Source organism: Neovison vison, chromosome 13 (assembly GCF_020171115.1).
Source record: "Neovison vison isolate M4711 chromosome 13, ASM_NN_V1, whole genome shotgun sequence".
NCBI classification, from domain to species: domain Eukaryota; kingdom Metazoa; phylum Chordata; class Mammalia; order Carnivora; family Mustelidae; genus Neogale; species Neogale vison.
Genome location: NC_058103.1, coordinates 78,169,266 through 78,182,175, shown reverse-complemented (window position 1 = coordinate 78,182,175; position 12,910 = coordinate 78,169,266). Strand labels below are relative to the sequence as shown.

The window sequence follows — 12,910 nt, the reverse complement described above, 5'->3', positions numbered from 1 at the left end:
TTCTAAGCAATATAAATTTTATAAAAACCCACATCTACAGTGAGAACATGGAAGGAGAAATCTTAAAAGTAGCCAGGGGGAGAAGACTGATAACCTTCCATCTGACAACTAGACTGAGAGCTGACTATACAGTAACAGAAATAGTGGCAGATATTTACCCCAAAGATACAGATGTCGTGAAAAGAAGGGCCATCTGTACCCCAATGTTTATAGCAGCAATGGCCACGGTCGCCAAACTGTGGAAAGAACCAAGATGCCCTTCAACGGATGAATGGATAAGGAAGATGTGGTCCATATACACTATGGAGTATTATGCCTCCATCAGAAAGGATGAGTACCCAACTTTTGTAGCAGCATGGACAGGACTGGAAGAGATTATGCTGAGTGAAGTAAGTAAAGCAGAGAGAGTCAATTATCATATGGTTTCACTTATTTGTGGAGCATAACAAAAAGCATGGAGGACATGGGGAGTTAGAGAGAAGGGGGTTGGGGTAAATTGGAAGGGGAGGTGAATCATGAGAGACTATGGATTCTGAAAAACAATCTGAGGGGTTTGAAGTGGTGGGGGGGTGGGAGGTTGGGATACCAGGTGGTGGGTATTAGAGAGGGCACAGATTGCATGGAGCACTGGGTGTGGTGAAAAAATAATGATACTGTTATGCTGAAAATAAATAAATGAAAAAAAAAAAAGAAATAGTGGCAGGATACAATGGAGTACCTTCAGTGTGCTGAGAGAAAATTGTCACCTTTAATTTCTGCATACAGCAAAATCTTCAAGAATAAGAATGAAATAAAGTTGATTTTCAAACAAAGTTTTTGGAAGTTTACTACCAGGAGGTTCTCCCTAACAGAAATTCTGAAGAATACACTTTATGGCAACAGAAGATCAGAAATAGGACAAGCATTAAAAAGCATAGAAATTAGTAAGTATATAGGATAAATCTAAGGAAACACTGACTATAAAAACAATAAAAAACATCTTGTGGGATTAAAAAAGAAAATACATGACAAGAGTCTTCTTACAGGGTTGAATACTGTTGAAGGCTTCTAAAGTCTTTGTTTTGTTCAAAAGAAGGCTTAGGCTTTGATAAGTTTATTATGCTAAAACCTCTAGGCTAACCGCTCAAATACAAATAAGGATTCCAGAATAGCAGATGTAAAAATAGAATAAATCCATAAGAGGGGAAAAAAAAAGAAGAGATTAAGACAAAAGATGGGGCAACTATAAAATACAAGTAAGATGGTAGAAATAAACTAAATACACCAATAATTATATATGAAATACTTAAAATTTAAATATATCTATAATCAATAAAGGTGATGGACTAAATGTTGTGCTTAACCTTTCATTCTGTCAAACTAAGTATATTTTTAAACATCAAAAATTATTCCACTCACAAAAGATGTGTCTGAAACACAAAGAAAAGATTGACAGGTAGGTTGGCAAGAGATAGTGGGAAAAGGTAAACAATGCAAATATTAACAAAAGCAAAACATCTATAACATCTATAACTATATTCATATCAGCCAAAATAAACTTTAAGGCAAAAATACTACTGGAGATTAAGAGGATCAATGTATGCTAATACAAGTTTAATTTAAAAAGACAGAAGTCTAAATGAGCATCTAACTAATAACACGACCTTAAAACATAAGAAGCAAACATTGACATAGCTACAAACAGAAACAGACAAACGTACCACAATAGTTGATGATTTTAACATACTCACTAATTGTGAAATCAAGTACTCAAAATAACCCACAGAGAGGTAGGAGACTGAACAATTAACAAATATTATTTCATGGATATATTTAGGACCCAGGACATAATAACCATAGAATGTACATTCCTTTCAAGCACACATGAGACATTTATAGGAACTGAAAACATACTACGCCATAAAGCAAGTCTCAACAAATTTTAAAAGACCAATATAATGGGGCAATAAGGAAAAAAATTCTAAATTTGTTATCTCTTTAATTGCAATACACTAAAAAGGAAAAAAAATCCTATCAAAAACTCTTGTACTTTCCTCTTTCCTGCTTCTAAAATTTCATCCTGATGAAGGAAATGAGAACGTCAACTTCCCCAAATGACTTCTCCATGAAACAGCACACATTTAAAATTAAAGCAATAGCTTCAACTATTAATTATACATTACAAATTTTAAGTTTGTTAGATTTGGGTTCTACTCTTTTCTATAATTAACATTTATATAAGAAAACTTTGTATTTCAAGGTACTTTAACATATGGATTTAAGCTATCCTGTAATTAAAGGTTTAATAAGAGAGCAAAATAATTTCCCCTACTCAGTGATGTAAACCTTCACTTAGAATTTGATATCTTAAAGCAAGAGATAGAAATAGTTAAAAGGATATATACATCTATATCTCTTCACTTCAAAATACTCTTATATGGCAGGGTATTACCCAATAACCACCAGAATGGGTAAAATTTAAGAATAATAATACTAAATGGTGGCAAGAATGTCAAGGCACTAGAACTCTTGTACACTGATGGTGGAATTTGTAAAATGATATAACCACTTTTGAAAGATACCTGAGCAGTTTCTTATAAAATTAAACATATACTATGACCTGGCAATTGCTATTCCTAAGTGTTTACCAAAAACAAATTTGTTAAATATTTTTAAAGACATAAAAACATTTATGGTAGCTTTACTCCTAATAGCCCAAAGTTGTAAACACCCCAAATGTGCATTAACAGAAGACTATAAAATGATGGTACACTTTCATAAAGTAATATTACTCAGCAATAAAAAAGAATGAACTATTGATTGATACAACAACACGGATGAATGATAAAAATGTTACATTATATGAGGGGTGCCTGGGTGGCTCAGTCAGTTAAGCATCCAACTCTTGGTATTGGCTCAGGTCATGATCTTGGTCAGGGTCATGAGATTGAGCCCCACATTGGGCTCTGTGCTCATAGTAGAGTCTGCTTGAGATTCTCTCTCACCCTTTCCCTCTGCCCCTCCTTCAGCTCACATGTACTCTCTCTCTCTAAAAAAGGAATAAATCAATCTTAAAAAAAAAATACACTGTGTGAAATAAGCCAGACACAAAAGAATACATATTTTATGATTCCAGTTATATGAAGTACAAGAACAGTCAAAATTCATCTCTGATGATAGAAATCACAGCAGTGGTTGGCTGGGCAGGGGTTGGGATTGTGGAAAGAAAAGGGACAGGACTAATCTCTCTGGAGTGACAGAAAGGGTTTATACCTTGTTGGGGTTGGGGACAGGGGCTACATGGGTGTATACAATTGTCAAAACTCATCAAACAGCACACATAAGATCTGTGTGTTTTATTACATTTAATTATATCATATTATAAAAAAAATTAAGTGATACTAGTAAAGAAGAATGAATGCTATCAGTAAACTAGAAGTTTGAGAAATGTCTGCAAGATAAAAAGTAGATTTAACCACTGAAGAAATAAGAGAAAAACACAGCTCAAAGCATTTGCAAAAGGAAATGAATACAGATGTATGAGAAATCCCCAAAAGACTCTCCAAACTCAGAGTCAGCAAATGAGAAGAGTAGTGTTCTTGGGGACATCATTAATAAAATGAGTTGAAGAATTCCACTCAGCACTCCAGCCCATTTGAGTTCCTTCTTCTGCCAGCTTTCTCTAAACAGTTGCTGCCAGAACAAAACCTAGAAAATGTTCTTCTTAAGAAATTGTACAATCCACCTAAAAAAAAACCTCAAAAGATTTGAGTGCTGCAGCTGGAGACCAAAACTGAGAAGAGCCTGAATTGCTTCAATTCAATTCCACAAGGATAAGAGAGAGAAAATGAGGGAAACCCCATGGTTGACATTTTCTTCCAGGTCAGACGTTGAGTACAACTCTCCCTCAAGTGGGAGCTTTGACACAGACTCCTAGAACTAGATCTGAGAAAGTAAGATGGTTAAGCCCAGATATCATATGAATTCCTGGAGGGAGGAACTCCACACCCAGAAGATGAGCTATGCATTCTATCTCTTCCCCACAATCTGGGGAGATTGGCCACTGTAATCAGAATCTACATTCACCGAGGGACAAACAAGGATTCTCAAATACAAGGAAGAACAGTCATCTCTAAATAAGCAATTGTAAACAAACAAACAAAAAGAACAGGAAACCACAAGTCATTAAACCTTTGAGAAAATAAAAATTAAACACAGAAACCAAAAAACAACATTCCATAAAATAAAAAATCATAGAGGAAACAAAAGAAAATTTCCAATTAAGAATAATCAAGATCCTCAAAGAGCTCTAAGAAGGTATATAACATTAAAATAAAAAGATTACTATTAAAATAAAAACAGTTTTGAAAATGAAATAACCTCAAAGGGCAAAGATAAAAAATGCCTTACTTAAAGGCGTTGTGATATCCTCAGATAAAAATATAATTAATCATTGGCCTTAAAATTAGAAAGATCAGTTTGAGTCATAAATATAAAAATGTAAATCCTCACAGTAGTTAAAATGGGGAAAGTGTTACTCCAGCATCATGGAGGACAAAACTATGGCTTGAATGTAATTGCAAGAACAGAAAAAATAATAGAGAGCGAAAAGACATGCAAATATATATATATATGTACATATACATATATATATTACATACATACATACATTCAACAGTCTTTATATATCTTTCACTTTGCAGTTGAAATTACTTGCGTGGTAATATTTACTCACTCACTGAAAGCAGAAAAAAATAAAACTTGCAAACGGAATAGATTGGACTCAACTGAAACAAGAAGCTGATTCACTATACCATTATCTACCTGCCTCATCACTTCAATATTGAACTGGCCCAGTTGATTTTGTTCTATTCTATGAACTCTGAGCCCTAAACAGCCATCTTAATAGTGTGAGGACTTGTTCATAATGAAAAGTAAGAGTATCCCACTATCTGTGTGCATCTATACCCCACTACTGGGAAAACCCATTCATTCTACATATATGCATGATCATCATCTGCACCTATTAGTTGTTCGTGTTAATGATGAGAGCTAAACACCTGAGCTGTTATTTTCCTGCTTGTCCTGCCTACCAGGAAGCTCACAGTTAAATATGGTGCTCAATCGTTAGAAAGATTTCATCCCCTTGTACTTGCACATTTGGGCCTCATCTTTCCATTACTCCTATTTCTCTTCTTTTACTCTCCTTTTCAGTCTCTTCATAATTTTTGGAAAAAAATTAGTATATGAATAAAAGCAAAGAAAGCTAGTGATAGGTAAACCCCTTATGCAACGTATACTTTTAATTGAACATCCTTCTAATTTCAAATATTTTAAATGAAGTATGATTTCTGATTTAAAAAGGCTCACCACTGGGACATACTTTGTACTTACCTGCACTATTTTCCTCTGACATTACGGTGTGGCAAAGGGCAAGTAACCTAAGAAATTCATACACTTTGGAATCCCCCAGTTTAACAGATTCCATCAGACGGTGGTCAAAGAACTGAAATGTTCTATCTGCTTGGAGATTGACTGAGAAGTCCATAGGCTCATTTTTCTGTAGAAGAAAAATAAGGGGAAAAAAACTATACATCTCAATCCAATAATAATCTTTTAAAATTCAAAAACACTTCCTCTATGTATTTTTAGTGCTTGTATGATTTTTCAGCCCCAAACATCTGGCACTACAATGGCTTTCTGTTTCTTCCTTACTGTTAAATATTATCTTCTCATTTCAGAGCCAAACACCAAAGCAGTGACCCCCCACCCACCGAAACCGTAAGTTAAAAAAAATGCAATGGCTGTACAGATCCTCAAATGCTTATTGCAACTCCAACATACAAAGAAGCCCTAAAAGTGATGTCTTTTTCAAAACCTACTCAGTGGCAAAACCTGACCTGACTTGAATTCATATTAGCAGCAATATCTGACCTAAAATGGTATGTGTCTAATTATAGACTTTTTTGAGTCCACTTAGTATGAATTAATATTTTCCAATGCAAACATATTAATGTGTTTTATGGTAGCATACTTTCTCAGATCTCTCTGGAGGTACTGCATAAAATAATGATAGGATTAAAACTGGGATCTTGAAGAGGTATTTGCACTCACATATTCATTGCAGCATTATTTACAATAGCTAAGAGGTAGAAACAATGTAAATATCCATCAACAAATGAATGAATGAAGATTATGTGGGATACAGATACAATGGAATATTATCCAGCCATAAAGAAGAGAATCCTATCTTTATGCCACAACATGAATGTTGAAGGCATATGTTTAAGTGAAATAGGTTAGTCACCAAAGAATAATTACTGAATGACTCCACTTACATGAGGTACCAAAATAGTAAAACTCATAGAAACAGAAAGTGGAATGGTTTTTTCCAGGTGCCGGAGTGGAATGGGGAAATGGGGAATTGCTGTTGAATGAGTATAGGGTTTCCATCATGCAAGATGAGAAAGTTCTAGAAATCTGCTGTGCAACATCATGAGTATTTTTAATAACAGTTAACTATACGCTTTAAAATGTGTTGAGAAAAAAGAAAAACATGATAAAAGAAATACGGTAGAACAAATAGTGGAGGAGGATTCAATTGTTACTGTTATTCAGTAACTTCCGGAAAGCACAGAATGTACTTCTAAAAGTTTATTACTAAAAGCACTAATCTTATGATAGTGTCTTAGCAAAATAAACGGTTGGTGGGAAAATACTTTTAATATGTACTTTGTTTTGGAAACTATAGGATATTTTCTGTTATATCGAAGTATTTGAGAAGACCTGCATACAGGACACTCAGTTGTGTATCCCAGAATCACAGACACTTATTTAATCACAGATCGTTTGGTTCATGTAAGACATTTTGAAAACAACTGCATTTGGAGAAAAAATGATCAACTCACTAGTAAGGAGTAAAATACACACTGACCTTAGACTTCCCTAACACTCCCAGCGAAGAAACTGTGACTCAAAGAGATTATAACCAATCAAGCTCTCATTTGAGTATAAACTCGGCACACAGTTCATTATTATGAACCTTTCTTAAAACTAGAAGATGAACTTCATCCAAATAAAAGATAACTGGAAAAATCATTAGTAAAGGACTAGTTAAGAGTGAGCACTAAATCCCTTTAACTGAAGGACTAAGTCTAAAAGAAATAGAGAGATTAAGATGCCAAAACAAAATGTCTATATTATATACCTTGACTATGCAAGATGAAAAGACAGCTAAAAAATTGGAAAATATGGATTTCCTCATTTTATTTTTGAAGGTAAGATGATATTTAAAGTTTCAAATCAACTAATAAAAATCCATATGTATTTAGGACAAAGAAAAATATAAAATATAACATTAGGAAAATATGAGGGAAAGGAGAAATGTAATTTCATCATTGTTTATGTCGGGAAATTAATAGACATTGCCTTAAAAAAAGTATTAAGAATATTACATAATCTCTTCAAAGTATATGGTAGAAAAACAATGAAATACTTTCCTAATATTCCCAGACATTGTAAGAAATGCATACATACAGAATAAAGAATCCATATAAAGAATTATTTTAATGTTGGACACAAAATGCAACCTCAAATATTATAACGAAGACAATACATAGCCCTATGTAGATGTCCCAAATTCAATTATTAAAAGATTGGAATGCAAAGAAAATTCTAATCTTATATATGCTATATATAAGCATGCTATATGCTGTACACACAAGACATGCATAAAATCATTCAGAAACACAGAAAATAGCAGGTGGGCACATGCAAATGAAAAGAAACCAGAAGCCATGACATTAACATCAACTAAGATTGAAATCAGGCCAAGAAGAATTAAAATAGTCAAAGGAGAAAAGTTTTAATGCTAAATTATGTAATTCACAATAAAAATGTACCACGATGAGTATCAATTTATCCTCAAGTAGCATCAATATTTGCAAAACAAAGATTCCAAGCTATATAAGAGCTATATATATAGAAAGATTTTCAAAATACTTTAATTGTTCTCCTTTATACTAAGAGGTGATATAGATAAAAGTTAATAATGAAATAGAAGACCTAAATAATACAATTTACAAGGTAGAAATAACTGACATCTAGCTAAATTTATACCTTGAAAACAGAATATATATACACTTTCTTTTTAAAAAGCCTGGAACGCTGACAACAATTGACTATATTAAGTCACAAAGAGAACCCCATAAATCCCAAGAAAGTAAAAAGAATAAAAATCTGTTCTTTTTTTTTTTTTAACACCTACATTAAGCATTTTTTTTCCCAATTTATTTATTTTCAGAAAAAACAGTATTCATTATTTTTTCACCACATCCAGTGCTCCATGCAAGCTGTGCCCTCTATAATACCCACCATCTGGTAGGCCAACCTCCCACCCCCCCACCACTTCAAACCCCTCAGATTGTTTTTCAGAGTCCATAGTCTCTCATGGTTCATCTCCCCTTCCAATTTACCCAAAAGCACATACCCTCCCCAATATCCATAACCCTACCCCCCTTCTCCCAACCCCCGTCCCCCCAGCAACCCACAGTTTGTTTCATGAGATTAAGAGTCACTTATGGTTTGTCTCCCTCCCTATCCCATCTTGTTTCATGGATTCTTCTCCTACCCACTTAAGCCCCCATGTTGCATCACCACTTCCTCATATCAGGGAGATCATATGATATTTGTCTTTCTCCGCTTGACTTATTTCGCTAAGCATGATACGCTCTAGTTCCATCCATGTTGTCGCAAATGGCAAGATTTCGTTTCTTTTGATGGCTGCATAGTATTACATTGTGTATATATACCACATCTTCTTGATCCATTCATCTGTTGATGGACATCTAGGTTCTTTCCATAGTTTGGCTATTGTGGACATTGCTGCTATAAACATTCGGGTGCACGTGCCCCTTTGGATCACTACGTTTGTATCTTTAGGGTAAATTCCCAGTAGTGCAATTGCTGGGTCATAGGGCAGTTCTATTTTCAACATTTTGAGGAACCTCCATGCTGTTTTCCAGAGTGGTTGCACCAGCTTGCATTCCCACCAACAGTGTAGGAGGGTTCCCCTTTCTCCGCATCCTCGTCAGCATCTGTCATTTCCTGACTTGTTGATTTTAGCCATTCTGACTGGTGTGAGGTGATATCCCATTGTGGTTTTGATTTGTATTTCCCCAATGCCGAGTGATATGGAGCACTTTTTCATGTGTCTGTTGGCCATCTGGATGTCTTCTTTGCAGAAACGTCTGTTCATGTCCTCTGCCCATTTCTTGATTGGATTATTTGTTCTTTGGGTGTTGAGTTTGCTAAGTTCTTTATAGATTTTGGACACTAGTCCTTTATCTGATATGTCGTTTGTAAATATCTTCTCCCATTCTGTCAGTTGTCTTTTGGTTTTGTTAACTGTTTCCTTTGCTGTGCAAAAGCTTTTGATTTTGATGAAATCCCAAAAGTTCATTTTTGCCTTTGCTTCCCTTGCCTTTGGCGATGTTCCTAGGAAGATGTTGCTGCGGCTGAGGTCGAAGAGGTTGCTGCCTGTGTTCTCCTCAAGGATTTTGATGGATTCCTTTCTCACACTGAGGTCCTTAATCCATTTTGAATCTATTTTTGTGTGTGGTGTAAAGAAATGGTCCAATTTCATTTTTCTGCACGTGGCTGTCCAATTTTCCCAACACCATTTATTGAAGAGGCTGTCTTTTTTCCATTGGACATTCTTTCCTGCTTTGTCGAAGCTTTATTACAAAGCTGTCATCATCAAGACAGCATGGTACTAGCACAAAAACAGACACATAGACCAATGGAACAGAATAGAGAGCCCAGAAATAGACCCTCAACTCTATGGTCAACTAATCTTCGACAAAGTAAAAATCTGTTCTTTTATTAAAAGTGCAATAATGTGGAGGAGAAAACTCTATCCCCTTGGGAATTTTAAAACTCTTCCTTAAAATCCTGTGTTTCAATGTGGATATTCAAATTGATATGACAAAAATAAAATAAGTTTAATAAACTACAGGCCAAATCTATGTGATAAAATTAAATAAGTATTCAGAGAAAAATTAAAAAACAAATATTTGTATATAAAAAAGGAAAAATGAAGTTACTAAGCATCCAAGCATGAAGTTAGAAAAAGAAAAAAAATCTTCAGAAATGAAGATAGATGGCATTAATAAAGAGAAAAGCAGAGACAGGAAAATATATACGAATAATAAATAAAATCCAAAGCTGCACTTTTCTGTGGAAGAAGGGGTCAACTTTCTAATGTAATCAAGATAAAAAAGGAAAAAGACAAACAAAAATAAGAAATTGTTTTTTTTAAATAGCCACAAAGAGAAAATTAAAAGGATCATAAGAGACTTCTTTACTCAACTTTAAGGCACAAATCATTCTGATGTTATATAAACTGTCCCATGGAATACAAAAATAATGAAAAATAGGAAAAATTATTCTCTTTCCAAAGTAAATATAACATTGGTAGCAAAACAGACTTCACCTCCTCCCCCCAAACCACTGAGGACTGATGTGTCTTACAAACCCATTGGCACATATCTAAATAAAGCATCTAGCAGCACACAGAGAAAACAGCTTAACACCAGTGACATATATCTGCAGAAACCATGAATGGATTACAAACCAACAGAAAAATGGGTAAAGATGAAATAGAATCAACTATTAACAATATAAAAAGATGTCCAACCTCACTCATAACAAAAAAATTAGAACAAGAACCATATTGACATATCATTTCACATAGTCTTGTCAAATATCAAAAACTCACAAGTGTTGCCTGGGTGGCTCAGTGGGTTAAGCCTCTGCTTCTAGCTCAGGTTATGATCCCAGGGTTCTGGGATGGAGCCCCGCATTGGGCTCTCTGCTCAGCGAGGAGCCTGCTTCCTCTCTCTCTGCCTGCCTCTCTGCCTACTTGTGATCTCTCTGTGTCAAATAAATAAGTAAAATCTTTAAAAAAAAAAAAAAAAAACTCTGACAAAACACTGTGTTGGTAAGAGTAGGGGAAAACACTCTTGTACATTGCTTGTGGCAATGTAAGTTTGTAAAAATTTTAAAGGAGACAATGGCAATATTTATTAATTACAAATGTACATATCTTTTGATTTAGCAATCCATTTGCAATTCCACTAATTAGTGGAATTCCGATTCCACTACTCTAGAAAGATCTCAAATATATCATTGAGAAAGTTAAGAACAGCATAGAGAGTATGCTACCACCTATGTAAAATATGGAGAAAAAAAATATTTCCTTGTATACTTTGAAATATATCTAAAAGAATAAAACAGAGGGAACTCTGTGATTGAGGGACCTCAATAGAAGGGATTTTGGACCATCTGAATCTATTTTTTAAAGTTATATACTAAATATTTCATCTGGTCACAGTGGAAATCAGGCCTCCAGGAACTCCTCATTTTAAAAACACATGTACATGAAGTATACAATTCACTGGCGATTAACAGACCTGTACTCCTGGGGCTAATAATACATTATATGCTAATTTTTTAAATTTTTTAAATTTTAAATTAAAAAGAATAAAAAAAGAAACACATGTACAATTTGAAATTAAAAGTAAGAATGAAATTTATCACCTCCATACCTTAGGTATATTTGTTTTCTGACCCATGTCTTCAGGAACTTCACCTGACAAAACAAATTGAGAATAGTAAATGAAATTAAAACTAGATTTAGACATTTCATTTTAAGGAATACACTTATTAAAGCACCATTACTAGATGGCATTATGAGTTCAAAGGTAGACTTTTTAGGAGTAGTTTCAAACTATAGGCCTAGACATAGTGATTCATCCAGAGAAATACCCAGGTTTGCCCAAGATAGAACTAAAATGCAGTATGCATTAAAAGAAAATATAAAGCTCATGATCATGTACTTCTGTAAATTTTATCATTCTGCTATCACATTACCTATGATGTTTGCCAGAGGTAAATTTTTGTTTTCCACTTTATCCTGGGGTATTCAAAATGACATCCTAGACAGACCAATTCTCACCAGTGTTAGAGCCTGGTGAGTACATCTCCATCTTTGTTTGGGCCAGGTACAGCTAGGTAATATCAAGGTCAAATTAGCATGTAAATGTTAAACAGTGTCGATGCCCCCTACAGTCAGAAAGCATAGACAAATGTGCCAAATATTTAAAAATAATTTATCTTAGTATAAAGCCAATATATCCTTATTATAGATAAATTGGAAAATACAAGATGTTTACAGTAGAAAATAAAAATTACAATAATCCCACCCCCTAGGGATAACAAGTATTTATAGAGTTTCTTTAACATCGAGTTCGTGTATGGGCGCGCGCGTGCAAACGTATATTTATCACAGAGTTCAAAAATGCCTGGTTCCTGCTGTTTTTAACCTAAGAATTTATGAGAATTTCTCTGGTCATTAAAATTCTTTGTGAATCTAAATTTGAATGGTTGTATAATAGCTGTATAGCATAATTTATTTTAGCTTTCTCCTCTTCGGAAGCTTTTAAGATTTTTCTAATTTTTGCTTAGCATTTGAAGATTTAATGCCATTTACCAAGACTATATTTCTTGCAAAGAGAGTAAGAATTTCTTGGATCAATCCTGTGCCAGGCACTTGTATTATCACTCATCTTCATAACAAACTTGCAAGATGAGATTTTTCACTCCTGTTCTACGAGTGAGGGAACCGAAGAACATGGGAAATGTTACTAAACTGAGTCTGAAATGTCAGCCTTGTATGTTTTTGAACCTGAGTCTCTCTCTTTTCACAACACAATGCTATGACCCAGAAAAGCCTCTGAAGAATCAGTATTTACTGTTTTTCTGGAGCACTGGTTTAAATCTGGACCACTGTGTGACTGCAACATGGGTGGAATCCCCAAGCCAGTGAATAAAACTTGACATGTTCCTAGAATTTAAATCTCAAACTCACTAA

At 34.4% G+C, this 12,910-nt stretch overlaps 1 protein-coding gene across 4 annotated transcripts in view; it reads right to left on the bottom strand.

Moving 5' to 3' along the window:
• The window catches only part of ATP8B4 (ATPase phospholipid transporting 8B4 (putative)), a 278,437-nt gene that overhangs the window by 72,382 nt on the left and 193,145 nt on the right, over positions 1-12,910 (bottom strand). For all 4 annotated transcript variants that reach the window (XM_044230132.1, XM_044230130.1, XM_044230133.1 and 1 more), the window contains exons 14-15: positions 11,586-11,629; positions 5,374-5,539 (exon numbers count right to left, since the gene is read on the bottom strand). In XM_044230132.1, the coding sequence (XP_044086067.1) occupies positions 5,374-5,539; positions 11,586-11,629 (210 nt within the window). The remainder of the gene's footprint in view (positions 1-5,373; positions 5,540-11,585; positions 11,630-12,910) is intronic.